Source organism: Schistocerca piceifrons, chromosome 3 (genome assembly GCF_021461385.2).
Source record: "Schistocerca piceifrons isolate TAMUIC-IGC-003096 chromosome 3, iqSchPice1.1, whole genome shotgun sequence".
Lineage (NCBI taxonomy): Eukaryota > Metazoa > Arthropoda > Insecta > Orthoptera > Acrididae > Schistocerca > Schistocerca piceifrons.
In genome coordinates, this window is record NC_060140.1 from 960,236,832 (window position 1) to 960,259,184 (window position 22,353).

Sequence of the window (22,353 nt, forward strand, 5' to 3'; positions counted from 1 at the left end):
TTGTGTATATGCAGTATTTATTTAAAATATGTAACCTATGTCCGTCTGAATGATTATAAGAGTATCGTGTAAAACTCGGAAGTGAATCAGTCACGAACTTTTCGATGTTTCTGCCAACAACGTTTCCCTTTTTTATATCATATTTGAATACAATATATATTAAAAATGTATAGCCTATATCAGTATAGACTTTAGAGTATCAAGTAAAAATTCTAAATAATCTGGTTAAGCACTTTTGAAGATTTTTCTTAAGAACTTTTCCCACTTATACGAGGGTAAGTCAATTATTATCCGCAAACTAGTTACAAAATTTTATTGTAATCAAATAGAAAACTTAATAAACATCATATGCGCCATTACAAGAGTTATTTCTTGGAGGTACTGAGGAACGAGCCACTTGCGGCCCACCAAACCGCACAACATCGAGCCAGACATCTATCGTAATCTACTGTATACGCCACTGTAAAACAACGTTCCGAGACTTCTTGTTCTCTGCGTAGATGTTGAGAATTATGGCTCTCGATACTCGCGAGCTGCCAACGTAGAGTTTCCCGTGTGAAAAATGTGGTGTGGCCATATGAATACCTACCACTTTGAACGTCTGTCTTTGACTCTTATTTATAGTGATCGAGAAGGCCACTTTCGAAGGGAACTGCAAGCGTTTGAATGGAAAAGCAAGTTTGTTGGGACGGCAGTAGTTCGTGATCTCAGTACCGTCTCTGCTTTGGCTCCACCGGTGATGACGGTGAACTGCAAGATACGCCTTCTCGACTACGTGATGCGCGACCTGGTACCGCTGCGCAGTCCTGGTGCATCCAGGTCACGCATCAGCATCACAGGCACATCCAACTTCAGCGCCAACTTGTGGGACGGCTGTGATGAGTTTAGAAACTCCTAGAGGGTGTGCAGTAGCGTCATATCTTGTCATCACTGTATCGATTGTCGTTTCAGCGTGAAGAAGTAACAAGCACAGTAATTCGACGAAGAAAGAAAATAGGCAATGTCTATGTCCGTGAAACGCAAGTTTTAAATATTCGTACGTGCAACAACGTCATCTGCCCACACCTGTATGCCTGTTTCCACTGGATACGCTCGCACATCGTAATGAAATAAAGCCTCGCTGAAAGCTTACTACGTTCTGCATTTAAGGCACTACGTCTCTTTTGTAGTACAGCATTTAAATGGCACCGCCGTTGTGAGTTATCAAACGTTTCGAAAGCCGTAACATGCGCCTGACGCTCTGCAGCTAAAATGCAACGGGCATGTATGAAGTATTGGTTCAACTTCTTTGACGATCGTTTAAGCATTGTATTCATTGCGTTGAATCTTATTACGCACGTAATGTTAAACAATAAGAGCAATTTCATACATATGATCCAGTTCAAAAGTCAAACAGTAAATAAGCGTTTTCTAAGAGTAATTATGGTTGCACATTTCGCGTTATATTCTTCCAGTAGATAAATATCTTGTGCTACACACTTTTAAATGTAAATTCAAATGGCTCTGAGCACTATGGGACTTAACATCTGAGGTCATCAGTCCCCTAGAACTTAGAACTACTTAAACCTAACCAACCTAAGGACATCACACACATCCATGCCCGAGGCAGGATTCGAACCTGCGACCGTAGCGGTCGCGCGGTTCCAGACTAAAGCGCCTAGAACCCCTCAGCCTCACCGGCCGGCTTTTAAATGTAACCTATGTGTTAATTAAGGGTGTAAGTTGGTTCCATTCCAAATTCATTCCAAATACGTACAGACGTTACTGCGTGAAGGAGTAACATAAACCAAACTTTCGCATTTATAAGGTATATATGATAAGAAGAGGCAGACTTTTTCGTATGAAACTTGTTGGCGAATTTCTGTCGACCGGGCAGGGACTCGAACCTGAGACCTGTGGACTTTTTCAAATGTTTAACCCAAATTTGTGAATAACCAATCCGAAACCAAACTGCTGTATGTTCAGTGCCCGCCATTAAAGTTGCAACAACGTGAACGCGTCATTTAACGAACCTTACGAATTGTACTGCGCGCTTGGATATGCAAATGACTGGTATTTCAACAGAGCCGCACAGCGTAGATAGGAGAAACACCATTTACATTCTGTACATAGGGAAAGGTTACGCAGCGGATCTGTCGTTTAGAAATGCCGTTTCAGTGTTGTCTGTGAGAAGGTCGCGTTAGATACCGTGCAAGAAGGCGGAAGTTCCACCGCCAGCTAACGGAATTCAAAGACGGCAGGATCGTGGCCTTTCGAGACGTCGGTTTGTCGTTCCACGATGTTAGATATTACTGGTTGCGTTGGTTGGAGTCCTACAACTCTCATACAAAAAAGTAATCGTTTGATACACGACGCGGCACACTCGACATCATGCAGGAAATCAACACAACCCGACTAGCGCCCGATAGGAAAGTCGTGTGGTTCGATCGGCCGTGCAGGATCGTACACCACCGCTGCGTACCTTGAGTAAAGCCGTCGTCGCACGCGACGAGTTAGCTGACTCGGACTCCTATAACCTGAGCTGAACCGTCCGCCTTGGTTTCCCCAAAGTAATTTTTATGTCAAGTTCCTATGGGAGCAAACTGCTGAGGTCACCGGTCCGTAGGCTTACACACTACTTAACCTAACTTAAACTAACTGGCGCTGGGGACATCCATGCCCGAGGGAGTACTCGAACCTCCGACAAGGGTGCGGGGGAGGGGGGGGGGGGGGGCGCGAACTGTGTCAAGCCGCCCTAGATCGCGCGGCTACCCCGCGTGGCCCCCCCAAAGTAGATGATATTCATCCTTGTTTACATACGAGTCACGATGCGAGCAGAGATATTTTAATTAGGTGTATTGAACAATTCGTCATAAATATGGGTGGCTGCGAAGCTGTGAACTGCAGTTTTCGCATGTTTGGATTCCCTAGTGACCTGAATGAAGAAAAAGATAAAGGTGAGGTATAGACTGACGGAGAGACAATTGGGAACCACATGGCACTCAGTTACATATTGTAAATATACGTTAATAAAAGCAGTAATAAACATGAAAACAGTTGCATGCATTTATTCCCAGCCAAAAACTGTACTTAAGCAGTTCGTCTCAAAATTTTTCGATTCCTGAGATATTTCTGCAATTGGAAAAGTGGAGAGGAATATTTGTGATGCATTTATGTGCCTTATCATAAATACACGAACTGTATAATACTTAACCCCATTTTTATATAGGCACGGTAGAACTAGTGAAAATTCAGATGGTTTTTATAGCGGACTGTTCATTGTGAACGAACCTGCGCAAGTAACATAACTTTCAAAGCATAAAGTTCTTGCCACAACTCAGCAAGTAACAAACGTATCATGAAGTACATAAAATGGATACTGGTTAAGTTATAGATGAAGCTATTATTAAAAATGCGTTTCACTATAAGATGAAACTATAGTTTCCCCAGCTGTGTAAAATAAAAATGTGGCATTCCTTAAAGTACATCCTTTCGAATAAAAAATAAACACCTCTGTTACAAGTGGCTGTACACAGTGAAAATTAATGAACAGCCGCCACAGGTTGTTACTGCATAACATCCATAATGGAAGGCATTGGTACCATGTTCTTAACTCATTGCTGATCTGAATTATTATATTTGGGTCCTTAGCCGAGAAGATATTTTAATTTTACTTAAGTAAGGCCTTCAGCCATTCCTCTAAATCCTTGTGTTTTAAAAGCAATTATTTAAACTTTATTATTGAGAAGTTACTTGCGCCCTCAGCCGTGAATTGATTCTTGCTGTTTTAAAGAGAAAACTGTGCATTGGTTTTCGAGGAATAAACTTGTGTGTTCTTGTGTAACTAACAGTAACTGATCTTAGCCCCTTTCCACAAACTGATCCGCTCTGTCCTGCGAAACCACATTTCAGCTGGTAGCAAGTTCCGAGCCTACGTTTCTATAGTTGTGTGATATTACATTTCAATTTTTCAGTTTTGTAGATATCTCTATAAATATTAATTACTATTTGGTTCACTTCATCGTGCAATATCAAATATTTTATAAGAAATGCTGTAAAAAGTTTGCATGAATATGATAACTACAGAAAAGGTAAATACTGCTGAATCCTCAGAGATGGGAAAAACATGGCGGACGATTCAGCCTGTTGTATAGGAGCACTATAGCTGACGATGATCTCACTTCCTGCTATTGCACCTTGAGAAGCCATTTCGTCAAGTGAAGCAGAAAATAAGCTCTGCGATATTTTGAGAGCGTGCACCGTAAAGTATAGCCCGTGGGAAACAATAACGCTCCCTACGTCACAAGCAGAAAGGAAGACGTCATATTATATTTGTCGTGTTCAGCACAAGCCCATATTCGATGGGTTTTATGTTATACCTTATACCCTATGAATATATGCTGTTGCTACGCACCAGTACACAGAATGCCTCGAGAACGAATCATTAATTAGTACTATTTGTTGTAACATAATGACTGGAAACATCATATCGATGGTTAAAGAATTTTCGTATTACAAATGGCGTATAATGAAAGTACACCGTTTTAAAACAACGACACGTTGAAGGCTCACGAAAAACATGTCGCTCTTGGTAGGATTTGTTACATTTGTCAGTTAATAACATATCGCAAATGTAAGCCTTTAGGAACCCATAACGCCGGCCGGTGTAGCCGTGCGGTTCTAGGCGCTCCAGTCTGGAACTGCGTGACCGCTGCGGTCGTAGGTTCGAATCCTGCCTCGGGCATGGATGTGTGTGGTGTCCAGTAAAATTTCGATTTTTTTTATAGTTCCTGGAATTGCAATTTTAATGGCCAGAAGTATACTTACGTAACGGAACGAATCGCTTCTTTGGGTTTACACCTACAGAGTTTTCTATTCGTTGTTTCCACATTACTCGTTGGAGGAAGATGCCACAGTTGTTTCTAATGCGGGCTCATAATTCGTTCTGTGGACTCTATCAGGTGCCATTAAGGAAAACATCTTTGTGATGCAGTTTCAGTGCGTAACAAGTTAAGTCTACGTTTGTGTTGCGCTATATCAGTCTATGCGGGATGTAGGTTGTAGTGGCGCCAGACACCCGAGGATGCGCACATAATGTATCTATCAACAAACGAGTCAGCACAAAGATATCGTCGTTCAATGCTTAATTCACTGAATTCTGTTCCCACTTCGCTTGCTAGTGTGTAATTTGCTGGTTAGAGGTTTTGTGCGATGATGTTCTCTATTGCGTTAGTGATATGACGATGATGCAATCACTGAAACGGGTTAACCAAGCGGACCGCCGTTTGGCATTTCGTCTCCGGAGCGCCGACAGCGGCTTCTTCAGTTACACCAGAAGCGCTGCTATTTATTAATTTCCAGAAATCTTATGGAAAGAAGAATGCGTTTTAATCCTACAATAAACTTAATGTTCTGTGCCACGTGTTCATCGCATTTGCTTGTTTGTAGGGTGCGTGGCCCAAATTTAGTACCCTTAGTAGTTTAGGACCTGTATAAGCTCTGAAAGGTTATGGAAAAGGCTACAAATTCGAGTATATTTTCCTGAATTTGCTTTCCACTTCTTGAAAAGTTACGATGAAATTGTTATAACATACTAAAGTAAACCAAAGTGAACACTGCAAAAACAGAAATACAAAAAAGTGTTCATAATTTAGTCCTCCATAAAAATCTCAAAAGTACAGTTAATTAAAATGTATTTTTCCTTTGTAAGATTGCCAAACACTTCCAGCATTAAACATCAATTGAAGGGGGACAAAATTACGAACAGCCCCAGATATAGTGGCTGCTACAGCAGCATACGTCAAACTCTCGACTATTGAGGTTACACGCCAGAGACTAGAGGACACAACTGAAATACAGCTCAGTATTTGAACACAAATCAGTGCTCGCGCTTGGAATAGCTGGTAACTTGACTGCTGCGCCAGCTCACCTCAACATAAAAACATGAATCCCTTCGTAAACGGAGACTAAATGTTCTTCACACAGCAGGTTCTCTCAACAAAACAATGGAATCAGGTCATGCATGCACGAGCAGCTAAGCATTTGTTACCAACTGTGGAAACCGGAAATTCCTAGCGCGACGAAATTAGGAGCAGGGACGAAACTAGGGTGCTTTACGTTACGGCATCCAATTTGATATTTTACATTTTTGTCGGATTCGTGTTTTAGAGGTCACCTCAAGACACCATTCAGATAACAAATAAAGTTGATATCAGAAGTTTTCACGTACATCTCCTGACGGTGCACATTCAGTTTAACGCCATGAGATACGTTCTTGTAATTCCACTGCTGTCTTTACCTCAGAGTCACTACGAGATTTGCATCGAAAAGCACGGTTTAATGAATCTGTGTATTTCACGTTCAACTCACCAATCACATGCCTAGGCGAACAGGTATCGGATGTAAGAATTGGAGTATGAAATCTAGTTCTGGTTACTGTTTACTACTGAATGTTGTTTGTAATATCACACCGTACAGTTTATGTGTATTGCGCATTCCTATACGTAGCCACGTCGACAAGAGCAAAGAAGAATTTGCCAGTAACGCGGACAAGTAGCATAGTTTTCATTCGCTTTGTACTGTTTTAAACTGAAACTCCATCTTTGTGAACTGGACCTGCAAACAGCCGAAACTGGTCAAGTGTAATAAAATAAATCAGTTCGCTTCAATAATGACCGACTGCTAAACATCATACTGTATAACTGTATAATATAAGTTCAGTTACGATGTACTACACTCCATTAGCGAGAGAACAATGACATAAAATAGTTTTTTTCAAGTGGGATTGAATATATTCTATGCGCATACGAAAGAATTAAGTTTTGAAAAGAAATATGGATAAAAAGCTAACTACACACATTAAAGATGGTAGAAATTTGGGGTGAATTTAAATTTAGGCATAGGATAAAGAAGTTATTTTATTTCAAGGGAAACGTCCGGTTTTACAGGTGCCTGTCTTCCATAAACTCGCACGTCAGCGACCGAGTATTACGGACAGGCGACTTGAACTCAGTGGGAATCCTTGGAGAGAAGACGACAATCTTTTTGCAGAACGCTATTGAGAACTGGCACCGTAAGTCGACTGCAGGACTATTCTGCTACCACCAGTGTACATTTCGCTTTAAGCACCGCAGAGATACGAGAAATTAGGGCTCGTCCGAAGGCCTATAGGTAGTCGTTTCTCCCTCGCTCTATTTGCGTGTAGAACAGGACAGGAAGTGACTGGCAGTTGTGCAAAGAAACCCTCCGCTAGCCAGCATAACGTGGCTTGCGGAGTATGTATATAATTGTAGACAGAACCTTGCTGCTCTTTTTTGAATTGCGTTTGGGTTCAAAGTTTTTATTTAACTTTCACGAATGTTCATTGTGTACTCCACCGGTTCCCCGACAATTATCGAGACGTTGGTCAAACACATCTCATACTTTTGCGACCATGTCCGGAGCTGCTACATTCACTGCTGTAGCAATTCACACAAAGTTGCTGAAACAGTCGGCACGCATCACCTCCACAATAATAACAATAATTATAATGTCCGTATGGGGGACTTCAGTACCCAGATTGGAAAAGAGAGAAAATTCCGGAACATTGTGGGCAAACATGTAGCTCACAGAAGGACAAACAGAAATGGTGAAAGATTGATTGATGTTTGTGAATCATTTGGAAAGAAAATTATTTCCACCCAGTTTAAGAGTGCTCCAAAGCAGATGAAAACATGGTGATCACTCAATCCCATGTTCGGAGAATTTCAGATTGATCACGTAGCGGCCACCAGCCCGAAGGAAATAATGAACGTCAAAGTGCAGAGGGGTCCTAATTTTGATTCCGACCATTATTTGACAAGGGTCGAAGTGAATCCAATCCCTGGCAATCGGAGAAGGAAAACCCTCAGAATACAGAGGTACAGAACTGAAGAACTGAAAATCGGTGAAGAAATAGTTGTGAAGTATCAGCATGAACTTGACACGTTAAACTCCAACGAGTGGGACAAAATGGCTCAGAAGATTCGGGAAGCAGCAAACAAACAATTTTCCTTGCTAAGAAAAAGAAACATCCATGGTGGGATGATGACTGTGAAGATGCCTGACGGAAGCGTTCTGAAGCTTGGAACAAGTGGAATTCTACCAAGCAGAGCTCCGAAGAATTTAAAACACAAAGGAGGACGACAACAAAAGTATTTAGGAACGCCAAACGAAGGAGATAGAAGAGAATTTCCAGAAGAACAACACCAGAAGCTTCTGTCGGACATTTAAATCAAAACTTAGAGGTCACTCTTCACCCAACATCTGTTTCAAAAATGATCGGGGTAAATTGATTATGAACAACAAACAGAATTGTGAACACTTGGCTAGATACTTCAAAGAGTTGCTCAACTGTGACCCAACACCAGTAAAATAAACCTTCCAGAAACCACAAAAGAAACTTCCTGATTCCACCCCACCAGATAAAAAGGAAATACCAGAGATCATCAGGGGCTTGAAAAACCACAAAGTGTCTGGCAAAGATTCAATTGTTGCAGAACTTTTGAAGTATGCAGGAGACAGTTTCGTGGAACGACTTGAAAGACTCTTTCATGAAATCTGTCTCACGGGAGTGATCGCAGAAGAATGGAGAGATGCTGTCATCCACCCATTGCACAAGAAAGGGGTCAAATCCAATGTAAAGAATTAGATAGGCATATCACTTCTACCAATAGCATACAAGACCCTTGCCATTGCTCTCAAACGTAGAATAGAGCAATGCGTAGATCAACAACTAGGTGAATATCAAGCCGGCTTTAGGACAGGAAGATCGTGTGCAGAGCACATCTTTACCATCAAAACCTTAATCAAAACAAAGACACTAGCAGCTGATAAGAAAGTGATCATGACATTTGTGGACAAAAAGGCGTACGACTCAGTATATAGAGACACATTAATAGAAGTGCTGAAAGAATTTGGAATAGATGATAAGACAACGAGGCTTATTCAGCAAACACTAATAAACACTCGATCACAAATTAAATTTTTAGGAGAACTGTCAGAGCCCTTTGAAACCAACGCAGGTTTGAGACAAGGAGACAGTCTCTCTCCGATCTCGTTCAACTGCGTTTTAGAAAAAGTTATCAGGGAATGGCGAAAAGAAATGAGCCAGTTCAACTTTCCAAATGGAATCAGGCTTGGCCGCAAACAGTCTGGGCTTACACTTGAAAGCCTCGCGTTTGCAGATGATATAGTGTTTTTTGCAGAGAATCTGCAAATTGCAACTAAACAGATAGAATTCCTCAAGGAAAGAGCAGTTAAAGCAGTATTGCAAATGTCTTTTGAGAAGACACAATATATGAAGATAAATGCCACTGGTCTGGTCTGGACAATGAGGACCAAGTATGGCGACATCAAAAGAGTTCAGAAGTTCAAGTACCTTGGAGAGATTTTGACTCCAAACGACAATGAAAAGGCAGCAATTGAAGAACGGGCAAGAGAATTGGAAACAGCATTCAGATTGTGTCAGAACACATACGAATCTAAATCACTCTCAGACCAGGCCAAATTCCGACACTACAGCACAGTCGTCAAACCTGAATGTTTATATGCATCTGAGACAATAGCCAGGAAGGGACTTTCAGACTTAGAAAAGAAAGAAAGGAAATTCATTACAAAGATTCTTGGGTCCAGAAAAATATGTAATGAATTTACGTTCCGCCTAAGATCAAATCAAGAACTTTATCAACGATTTGAAATACCACCACCACAATGAAGAAAAGAAGATGTCTTTCTATGGACATATTAAAATAATGGAATCAGAGACCTTCTCCAACAAGATTCTTCTCTTCCAGGAGAACAGGAAGACACGAGTTCTGTGGGTGAAAGAAGTGCACTGGGATATAGAAAAATGTGGGATCACGGCAGAAAAAATTGTGAACAAGCAGATATTTAGGAAAAAGGTTGTGGAGGTGAAGGATTTCTTCGAGGAGAAAACGAGGAAGAACAGAGCATTCTCGGCAGAAAGACGTGCACGAGTGAGCCAACGGATGGACTACTGGCGAAAGAGGAAGTAAGAGAATTTTAGAAAGTGAGGGAAGTTGTGTAAACGTAGCCCATTGATGGCTGTAACGAAAATAAAAAAAAAATGTCGTATACAGTAAGATCAGGTAACCTCGCAGGCCAATGGTGCAAGGAGTGGGCCGTGCGCCCTTTACGACGGATGCACCATTGACGCAGCGCTTGTTAAGAAATGCTCTCACTTGAAACTGCAAGTTGCACCGGAGATAGCGAAATGTCTTTTGTTGCTGTGATATCTCGACGCACGCCGTGTAATGAACGAGCGGGAAACGTAGTTGCACCAGGGCTGTTCCTACGTCCAGTCACATGAACTGCTAACTTACAACAGGCGCCAAGGAAAACTTCGATGCGTTAAATTAAAATATACTCGAAGTTTCTATCTTCATTCATGTACATACAGTCTTAGGTCGAATAAATCTTTTTCAAACATTCTGTAATATAGTGCTACGTCCAGATCTTTCTCTCAGGAGCTGCGTTACGGATTTACTGTCACACTGTGCAAACCTTACATCATATTCTATGTTTATCAGAGAGTGGCATAATTTTTTTCATGTGGATGACCATATGAAGCCAAAATTATTGACGTATTTGTATTAATGTATGCCTGACGCGTCTCTCCTATGCAAGCAGGCAAACTCTTCTTAACAGATATACGTCGAAACAATTCGCATAGAAATAACACAAATCTGCCAGGAAGTGTCTTGATAATAAAATCGCTGTAGAGCCATGACCTCGTTGTTCTTTAACCTTCAACCAGCCCATTATCACTGTGATTAAGGAAGTTTTCTCTTTGACCTCTCGATTCTGGAGCTATCGTTTCGGTCTGTGAGAAAGCAGGCAGATCGTAAACGGCGAGAAACACGGTGTTTTCCTTGTATATTTTCCCGTCACCCACAGAGTACATCACGCTGCGAAAGTAGATCGAGAAGCATCTTCCCCACAAAGTCCTCTTAAACGTTGTGCTTGATTTCGTCATTGACTGCATCATGGCCACCGAAAAGCACTAAACATGCGAAAGAGTTCTGGAAAGAGATGCCTCCGAATTTTTTATGTGAAAGCTCTTAAGGCTTTCTAAATATACCAGACTTTATTAACATTCTACATCTTTATTTTTCACGTCTACGTATATATTTTCTCAATATACATAGTCACTCTGGCGACGAATACATTTCTCCCAACGAGAGGCCAGTTTGTTGATGCCGTCACTGTGGAATGTTTGACTTTGCCGGCCAGCGTGGCCGAGCGGTTCTAGGCGCGTCAGTCTGGAATCGCGCGATCGCTACGACCGCAGGTTTGAATCCTGCCTCGGGCGTGGATGAGTGTGGTGTCCTTAGGTTAGTTAGGTTTAAGTAGTTCTAAGTTCTAGGGGACTGATGACCTCAGATGTTAAGTCCCATAGTGCTCAGAGCCATTTGAATGTTTGACTTTGTTGCCGGAGCCACAACCTGACCTCTGCTTGCATTCCTTCATCGTCCGCAGCTCGTGGTCTTGCGGTAGCGTTCACGCTTCCGGTGCAACGGGTCCCGGGTTCGATTCCCGGTGGGGGCAGAGATTTTTCTCTGCCTCGTGATGACTGCGTGTTGTGTGTTCTTCATTATCATTGACTCGCAAGTCGCCGAAGTGGTGCCAACTAGAAAGGACTTGCGATACGGCGCCCGAACTTCCCCGCATGGGGCCTCCCAGCCAGCAATGCCATACGATCATTTCATTTCATTCCTTCATCATAATAAAAGTGGATTCCTCGGAAGTGTTTAAGTTTTAGGAACAGCTGAAGATGGAATGGGGCGAAGTTGTAACTGTATAAAGATCGATCGATGACAGCAGCCCCGAGGCGTCGGATAGCTGCAGCACTCGTGTGAGGTCCGGCATTGTCATGCCGAAGAACAGGATTCTCCACGTGTGGAATAAGTTTTCTGCCGTTAGCATCTCTACTGCAGCACGCTGTTTCTCACGAGCCGACATAGTTACGTCACACACCACCATGTTGCAGGCCACAATTTGGAGCCCTCCGCATCAGCGAAGCGGGAAAGTGAACCTAGTAATATGGACGACATACAATTCAGCCGATATTGAAAACGGAATAAAAAGTTCGGAGGCATTACTTTTCAGCACACCCTCGTCTTTTTAGGTGGAACTATTTGTAATGTTCCCGAGACACACTGCATCCATGCTGGAAAAACTCAGTGTAGTCTCTGAAGGTTATTAATTGTCATTCATCTCATGGTAATGGTACAAGCACCGTCTTTCAGTTGATGAACAGAATGTCACTAACAAACCACACCGTAACCCCCCTTTCTGTCGATCCTACCTATCGCTTCTTGATTGCGCCACATTCCGTTTCACAATAAAGAAACAAGGGGGTGTCACGAGACATGTGTAACATACAAAAATCTCATTCCATACTTTCCGTACTGATGATCTTCGGAGCAGAAACGGTCCGAGTACACCTCGTTACGCGCTAGAAAGTAACTGTCCTGGCTAAATCTTTTCATCGCCATATAACCTTAACACTTTCAGTATATATAAAAGACTGGTAATCAATCATAGAGAAGAAAGGTACTAGATCACCTACAAGGCGCATGGGAGGAAGGAAGGAAGGAAGGAAAGAAGGAAGATTAGAGCTTAACGTCCCGTCGACAGTGCGGTCACTAAAGACGGCAAACAATCTCGGGTTAAGAAAGGATGGAGAAGGAAATCAGCCGTGTCCTGTGAAAGGAACTGTCCAGGCATTTGTCTCGCAAGATTTAGGGAAATCACGGGAAAACCTAAATCTGGATGGCTGGACGGCCGCTCGAACCGTCGGCCTCCTGAATGTGAGTCCAGCGTGCTAGTAAGAACTACGTCAGGTAAAGTTGTGCTTTTCGCCTTTCGTGACGTCGTTACTACACATGTCATTCATTCCTGCAGCTGCTGGTAATTCAAAAGGGGGAAACTTTCTTGTAAAGAACCAGTTTACACTACAGCTGATTATATCGCTTTCCTTTTTAATGCTTTGTGATTATTCATTTCTCGTTACAGCTGGGAATTTTCATGGCGGATTTTCGACGCATAGAGAAAAGTATCACGACAGCCTTAACGAGAACTAAGGAGTTCCATCTCTCTTGGGATTTAAATAATACATAAGACAATGTCTCGTAGTTTTGTGAGGTGGTGTCAGCGACCCGATGCGACCCCACTTGTTGTTGTTGTTGTTGTGGTCTTCAGTCCTGAGACTGGTTTGATGCAGCTCTCCATGCTACTCTATCCTGTGCAAGCTTCTTCATCTCCCAGTACCTACTGCAACATACAACCTTCTGAATCTGCTTAGTGTATTCATCTCTTGGTCTCCCTCTAAGATTTTTACCCTCCACGCTGCCCTCCAATGCTAAATTTGTGATCCCTTGATGCCTCAAAACATGTCCTACCAACCGATCCCTTCTTCTAGTCAAGTTGTGCCACAAACGTCTCTTCTCCCCAATCCTATTCAATACCTCCTCATTAGTTACGTGATCTACCCGCCTTATCTTCTGTAGCACCATATTTCGAAAGCTTCTATTCTCTTCTTGTCCAAACTGGTTATCGTCCATGTTTCACTTCCATACATGGCTACACTCCATACAAATACTTTCAGAAACGACTTCCTGTTATTTAAATCTATACTCGATGTTAACAAATTTCTCTTCTTCAGAAACGCTTTCCTTGCCATTGGCAGTCTACATTTTATATCCTCTCTACTTCGACCATCATCAGTTACTTTACTCCCTAAATACCAAACCTCCTTTACTACTTTAAGTGTCTCATTTCCTAATCTAATCCCCTCAGCATCACCCGATTTAATTTGAGTACATTCCATTATCCTCGTTTTGCTTTTGTTGATGTTCATCTTATATCCTCCTTTCAAGACACTGTCCATTCCGTTCAACTGATCTTACAAGTCCTTTGCTGTGTCTGACAGAATTACAATGTTATCGGCGAACCTCAAAATTTACTTCTTCTCCATGAATTTTAATACCTACTCCGAATTTTTCTTTTGTTTCCTTTACTGCTTGCTCAATATACAGATTGAATAACATCGGGGAGAGGCTACAACCCTGTCTCACTCCTTTCCCAACCATTGCTTCCCTTTCATGCCCCTCGACTCTTATAACTGCCATCTGGTTTCTGTACAAATTGTAAATAGCCTTTCGCTCCCTGTATTTTACCCCTGCCACCTTCAGAATTTGAAAGAGAGTATTCCAGTTAACGTTGTCAAATGCTCTCTCTAAGTCTACAAATGCTAGAAACGTAGGTTTGCCTTTTCTTAATCTTTCTTCTAAGATAAGTCGTAAGGTTAGTATTGCCTCACGTGTTCCAACATTTCTACGGAATCCAAACTGATCTTCCCCGAGGTCCGCTTCTACCAGTTTTTCCATTCGTCTGTAAACAATTCGCGTTAGTATTTTGCAGCTGTGACTTATTAAACTGATAGTTCGGTAAATTTCACATCTATCAACACCTGCTTTCTTTGGGATTGGAATTATTATATTCTTCTTGAAGTCTGTGGGTATTTCGCCTGTCTCATACATCTTGCTCACCAGATGGTAGAGTTTTGTCAGGACTGGCTCTCCCAAAGCCATCAGTAGTTCTAATGGAATGTTGTCTACTCCCGGGGCCTTGTTTCGACTCAGGTCTTTCAGTGCTCTGTCAAACTCTTCACGCAGTATCGTATCTCCCATTTCATCTTCATCTACATCCTCTTCCATTTCCATAATATTGTCCTCAAGTACATCGCCCTTGTATAGACCCTCTATATACTCCTTCCACCTTTCTGCCTTCCGTTCTTAGCAACACGTGAGAACTTGTGTCAGACTGCCACTGGTACCAGAATTTCCTCTTTATCACCAGCAGCCACCTTGGTCATTAGGCGCCGGCCGAAATGGCCGTGCGGTTCTAGGCGCTACAGTCTGGAACCGAGCGACCGCTACGGTCGCAGGTTCGAATCCTGCCTCGGGCATGGATGTGTGTGATATGCTTAGGTTAGTGAGGTTTAAGTAGTTCTAAGTTCTAGGGGACTGATGACCACAGAAGTTAAGTCCCATAGTGCTCAGAGCCATTTGAACCAACCATTTATCTGAAGAAGGACAATAAGTGCACGAAACCGCGTAAGAAATTAAATTTCCTTTATGCACCTGGTTGCTGATTATTTCGATGCATACGGCTACAGTTGATGAGGGTGGATAAAGTACTATCTTTAAGTACCTTCGCTCAAAAACAGCTGCCGACTTCTTACATGATTCTAAAATCTTAAACCGTTACGCGATGCATGGCTTATATAGCGAACAGCGACTGGTGTTCTTTGCAATAAAAAGGTCCTGGACCGATTCAAGTCGAAACACGCAGTCCGCTCAGTTGCCTTGTAGAATGTTGGCATACAAGAAAAGAAGCAGAGCAATGAGCTGCTATAATAGAAAGCAGAAGGCTCCGATGGACATCTTGCCTGAAACTTTATGATCATGTCACCCATGACAATTTTCGCCGGCGATATGGAATTTTATTTGTCGTTGAGAAAATGGTGGAAAGCGTCTATGGTGCTACTGAGACATACAGCGAACAGACTATGAAACAATAGGCATCAGAAGGATGCAGTGTTAAAGGAAGGACCCCAAAGTTACAGACCACTATCGGTAACTTCTTTTGCTGCAGCATCCTTGAAATATTCTCAGTTCGAATATAATAAACTTTCTTGATACTAACAAGCTTATGTCCACGTATCAGCTGGTGCGAGATTCAGCTTGCCCTTTTCTCACATGATATACTGAGAACGATGGATGAAGGGCAACAGGCAGGTTCCATGTTTCTAGATTTCCGGAAAGCATTTGACGCGGTGCTCATTGCAGGCTGTTAACCAAGGTACGAGCATATGGAATAAGTTCAGAGATATGTGAGTGGCTCGAAGACTTCTTAAATAATAAAACCCAGTATGTTGTCCTGTGATGAATGGCAGCTACCTCTAAATGTCGAAAAATGTAAGTTAACGCGGACGACTAGGAAAAACAAACCCGTAATGTTTGTATACAGCATTGGCAGTGATACAGTCACGTATTTTAAATATCTGGGTGTAACGTTGCAAAGAGATATGAAATGGAATGAGCATGTGAGGATTGTGGTAGGAAAGGCGAACGGTTGACTTCGGTTTATTGGGAGAATATTATGAAAGAGTCACCTGTAAAGGAGACCGCATATAGGACGCTGGTGCGACCTGTTCTTGAGTACTGCTCGAGTGTTTGGGATCCGTACCAGCTCGGGTTGAAGGAGGACATCGAGGCAAATAAGAGCCGGGCTACTAGATTTGTTACCGGTAGGTTGGAGCAACAAGTAAGTGCTACGGAGATGCTTCAGGAATTCAAATGAGAATCCCTGGAGCGAAGGCGACGTTCTTTTCGAGAAACACTGTTGAGAAAATTTAGAGAGCCGGCATTTGAAGCTGACTGCCGAACAATTCTACTACCGCCAACAAATATTGCGCGTAAGGACCACGAAGATACGAGAAATTATGGCTCATACGGAGGCGTACAGGCAGTATTTTTCCCTCGCTCTGTTTGCTAATGGAACGGGAGGTGAAATGACAGGTAGTAGTACAGAGTGCCCTCCTCCACGCATCGTACTGTGGCTCGCAGAGCATCAACCTAAATGTATGCGGTGACACGGGGAGATACAGAGAGCAGACCATGGAACAAAAGGCGTCAGAGAGATACGTATTTTTGATACGGGAGTTAAGATGTATGTAGGATGTATTCAGCAAGCTGTACCACGGTTACTAATTAGAAGAGAGATTTGGAGTGTAACTTTCTTTGCACCTCATGACCAGTATTAGGTACTGATGATTCTCGTTAGGCAAAGACGGGATTACATGGGCTGTGAATGTCACACACACGTAGTACCGTTGGAATGGCGACGTAATTGAAGAGTTCACTTTCGGTCAAGAAAATTTGGATATGAAGCTTCCTTTTAGATAAAACCTGGGTGTCTGATCGAGAAACGAAACCGGAATCTTGCGTTTCAGGGGCCATACGCTTACCGACTGAGCTAATCAGGCAAGACACATGAGCCATTTTATTCTACTATTGATTGTTGTTGACCAGAAGTTGACCCTGTCCTGTAACACCGATCGCTTTTTGTAGATGACATACTTCTTGGGGCCTCCATTACTCAACGTGATGTGGCCTCGGTGAACGAACTGCGAGAGTTTTTCTACAATATTAAATCAAACGTTACAGATGCCTCACCATGGACATGGTCTTTTCTGTTCCAAAAAACAAGTCAGCAGTTAAGATCGGCTGGCATACTAAACTGTAAGATTAGCGAGGAAAGACACACAATCTACGATGGACGGATTTTCTCAGAACATTATAATTAGCGTTGTAATCCGTGGTTAGCCTATGACAAACTACAAGGACTTCGCACCAAATGACGCTGGGAAGTGGGATGTTCAGCAACGCTCTAAATACTGCAGAAAATGAACAACTTTCCATAAGGTGCTTCTCCAAGGACATCTACGCCCTCTGGCATATACCTGCTGGACTTGAAGAAACTCTCATTTGACGGACAGAACCGAAAAAAACTTGAATGGCATGTCCGGAAACGTTCGTCTCAATCTCAGCTAATAAAGAAAGATGTGTTTCCAATAAACTTGATGCTTAAAAAGGAAAAAAAACCAAAGGAATACAAAGTTTTTAAAGTGGGTAGGCAATCTGAGCTATTAAAAACCCCTTAACCGCATGAGTATGACAGTCGTCATTTGATGCTACTATGCCTCCGGACAGTGGAGGTATGCAAGTATGAGCCGTTTCTTTGACTGTCTGATGGTGAGGTCCATTCTTCTCCGGCCGCTGTGGCCGAGCGTTTCTAGGCGCTTCAGTCCGGAACCGCGCGCCTGCTACGGTCGCAGGTTCGAATCCTGCCTCGGGCATGGATGTGTGTGATGTCCTTAGGTTAGTTAGTTTTAAGTAGTTCTAAGTCTAGGGGACTGACGACCTCAGGTGTTAAGTCCCATAGTGCTCAGAGCCATTTGAACCAATCTTGGGTCACTCTACCTTTTTCTGCTACAGGCATCGTTCAAAAATATAAAAGGTGTTTAAAAAATGTTTCATCTGACTTCCCATAACTGTATCTTCAACATGTATGAAGATAGAAAATTTGAGTACACTTCAGCTTACACATACATTTCTGACAAAAAACTGAAGGACCCAGAAGAGGAGGTGGAAACAAAATGGAACTTCACGGGTTGAGAGGGTATGTGATGTTATTTGAGTGATTGCAACAGCAAGTCAAATTTACAAATAACTTCGCAGTGTGAGGCTATTTGTCAATATGACGTTGCATCCTCTGTGGCCTGGATGCGTGCTCTGATTCAGTCGGGAAGGCTGTCATTAAGTAGCTGTTTCTTCTCCTTAGGCGAGCTGGGCCACAACTGTTACAACAGGTCCTTCACATCCTACCTGCTGGCACTGGCGCAGAGTTGACGTCCGAGCTAATCCCGCAGTGGTTACAGATCTGGGGACATTGCTGGCCACGGGAGAACCTCAGCATCACGCATACATTTCAGTCCGACAAGCGCCATGTGTGGACGAGCGAGTCCTGGCGAAAAATGGCACCACCATACCGTGGCTTGCGAGGCAACACATGAGGACCCAGGGTGTCCGTGACGTACCGTTGTGCTGCCAATGTTTCCACAGTCACTACCAGCCTTCACCTGAAATCCTGCCCGAAGGTTTCCCACACCTTGAGCCCTGGAGTAACTCCACTGTGTAGCCATCATATCCGTAGACGATGGTCATCCTGGATAGTGCAGAACCGCGATTCATCACTGAACCCGATGTGGAGAGGTTCATCACTACTCTATACTCCCCAGTCACATTAACAACCCAAACGTAGCAGGTTGTGTTGAGGTGCTAACGGCAGCAGACGCATGGGGCAGTAATCCCCTAGCCCCCCGGTCGCTGCTAGTCTCTGACTAATGGCGCCAGACGACATAGAATGTTCTCGGCTGGCAGGCGCTGATGTCAACGGATTACAAAGCTGTTGCTGCACGATACGGCGATCGTCCCTTGTGGTGGCCAGACTTGGTGGATTGGAACGTAGACGGCGATGAGTTTGACTGCTCTCACGTTCCCATGCAGTCCAGCATCAGGCCACCGTCACATATGACTGACCCACAAATCCAGGTAACTGCACGATTCGACCAGTCCGGTAAATGGAGTCCCATAATGCGGCCCCTTCCAAACTGTGTCTGGTGCTGATAAGGCTATCTCATATGCATACGCGGCACCCTCGTGTTCTTAACAGTGATCGCTCAACATCTGGCGCTGTTCACGTGTCTTACATACTCTAACAGCGCTGGTAACAATACTTAACACGAGCAACACTAATCCACTCTGGCGGCCGTTGTAACTGTCACAGAGAACTGGAACTCCAACCATCTACATACCCGGCGATGGTGTGTACGTGTATGAAGTTACATTGACATTCGGCCATCTCTGCTCGATGCTTAATATTGCTCTTTTAGGCAGTGTAGAAGTGAAAAGTTTTTATTTTCGAAAGATCCTTTCGATTTTACGAGGCAACATATTTTACATGCAAGCATATACACTATATGATCAAAAGTATGCGGACACCTGGTTCAAAATAACTTACAAGTTCGATGCGCCCTCCACCGGTAATGCTGGCATTCAATATGGTGTTGGTCTACCCTTAGCCTTGAAACGGCTTCCACTGTCGCAGGCATACGTTCAATCAGGTGCTGGAAGGTTTCTTGGGGAATGGCAGCCCTTTCTTCACGGAGTGCTGCACTGAGGAGAAGTATCGATTTCGGTCGATGAGGCCTGGTACACAGTCGGCGTTGCAAAACATCCCAGAGGTGTTCTATAGGATTCAGGTCATAGCTCTGTGGAGGCCAGTCCATTACAGGGATGTTATTGTCGTGTAACCACTCCCCCACAGGCCGTGCGTTATGAACAGGTGCTCGATCGCGTTGAAAAATGCAGTCGCCATCCCCGAATTGCTCTTCAACAGTGGGAAGAAAGAAGTTGCTTAAAACATCAATGTAGGCCTGTACTGCGATAGTGCCACGCTAAACAACAAGGGTAGCAAGCCGCCTCCATGAAAAACGCGACCACACCATAACACCACCGCCTCCGAATTTTACTGTTGGCACTACACACGCTGGCAGATGACGTTCACCGGGCATTCGCCATACCCACACCCTGCCATCGGATCGCCACATTGTGTAGCGTGATTCGTCACTCCACACAACGTTTTTCCACTGTTCAGTTGTCCAGTGTTTACGCTCCTTACACCAAGCGAGGCGACATTTGGCATTTACCGGCGTGATGCGTATCTTATGAGCAGCCGCTCGACCACGAAATCCAAGTTTTCTCACCTCCCGCCTAACTGTCATGATACTTGCAGTGGATTCTAATGCAGTTTGGAATTCCTGTGTGATGGTCTGGATAGATGTCTGCCTATTACACATTACGACCCTCTTCAACTGTCGGCGGTCTCTGTCAGTCAACAGACGAGGTCGGCCTGTACGCTTTTGTGCTGTACGTGTTCCTTCAGGTATCCACTTCACTATCACATCGGAATCAGTGGACCTACGGATCTTTAGAAGTGTGGAAATCTTGCCTATAGATATATGACACAAGTGACACCCAATTACCTGAGCACGTCCAAAGTCCGTGCGTTCCGCTCAGCGCCCCATTCTGCTATCTCACGATGTCTAATGACTACTGAGTCACTGATATGGAGTACCTGACAGTAGGTGTCAGCACAATGCACGTAATGTGATAAACGTGTTTTTTGGGGGTCTCTAGATGCTTTTGATCACATAGTGTACAACCGTGTGGTGCTTGTAACACAACACATTTAGGATCAAATTTTTCAGTTACCTATTACAAATAGTCAGTGTCCTCTCCACTAGACGCACAACAACATCCAGTTGATAGTCAAACTCCTCTCATCTTTTGCACAGCTGTCTTGTAATTCTACGTTCACTGCTGTTGCTATGCAGCACTGCAGTTCACCCAAATTTGTTCGAAAGGGAGACGTATACGCAGGCTTCCACGAATCCTCACAGAGAAAACAACACAACGTGAGGTCAGGTGACCTTGGAGGCCGCTTAACACCGATCCAACGTGCGTCATCTCATTGTTACGAAATGCTCTTTCACGCAGGTCGCCAGTGCAGCCGTGCTCCGTCCTGTTGAAAAATGAACTTCTACGTCATGTTCTCGTATTTGTGGCAAACGTCAGATCACCAGCATATGCAAGTGCGTGAGTCATGAAACGGTCTTTTTCGAAAATTTATGCCACCTACAGAAAAAGCGGAAAATCATCATCCGCTAAGTCACAACACGAGCGAAAGTGTGTATCGAGTGATCGTGACAGAGCCTCATGAAAGAGGACAGTGGTGGAAAATAAGAAGACGAATGATTCAGAACTGTATATCGCAGTCGCGAAACCTGTCAGCATCAAAACAACACGAAGAGAGCTCCAGAAATATTGAATTACAGGCCGAACTAGAACTCCAAAGCCACTCACCAGCGAAGGAAATGCCCGAAACGGATTAGGAGCGGTAATGTGTAGCGTTTTCGGTGATTTCATATTTTTGTCCACCCTGAGTTATGCTCCATTAAGCTGACGTGAATGCCTAAGCATTTGGTTATATCAGTGTTACTTTCCAATCATCTTCCAAGTAAGCTATTGTATAATACTGTGGGTAGTGAATTAATTTCTTGTTCATTTCCTCCTAATGTTACTATGCCTTAGTATACCACTAAATTAAAGATATGTTATACTTCTGGTCCAGGAGGTGATGGATTTATTTGCTCTGTAAGAAGGTTCAAAGGAAGATGGCGTAGCATCTCATTGTTTCACTCCAAAAGTTGGAAAGGATATTTTTGAAAGACAACTCAGATTCATAATTCTAAAATTCTATACATACAACTGTAGCTTTTAGTAAAAAATTTTTGGAATTTATACCAATTTTTAGGGAATCCAAAATTTTTCGTTGTTATTCACACACTTGTTGTTACTGCAATGAAATCGTTTCTTAATGTCTATGAAAGCACGTGGGAATATTGAAATTTCTTTTCAAACAGGATCTGTAAATTGAAAATGTTAGGCACTATGGATTTATTTCTTCTAAAATCAGTTTGTGCGTCATCAAGAACTTTCTCCAGAAATTCTTGTAGTCATGTAGAGTTTTATTGTAAATATCTTTTATGTAGATTTGAGTAATGATATTTCTCTACAGTCGGTGCAGAAATATAAAACTCCTTTTTATGTAATGAATGAACTGAAACATCTTTCCAGTCTTCTG

At 43.1% G+C, this 22,353-nt stretch overlaps 1 protein-coding gene across 1 annotated transcript in view; it reads left to right on the forward strand.

The window, feature by feature from the left end:
- Window positions 1-9,749: 9,749 nt before the first annotated feature.
- Window positions 9,750-22,353, forward strand: part of LOC124789266 — a 278,782-nt gene continuing 266,178 nt past the window's right edge. Inside the window, exon 1 of the mRNA XM_047256564.1 lies at window positions 9,750-9,974. Coding sequence (XP_047112520.1) covers window positions 9,750-9,974 — 225 coding nt within the window. The remainder of the gene's footprint in view (window positions 9,975-22,353) is intronic.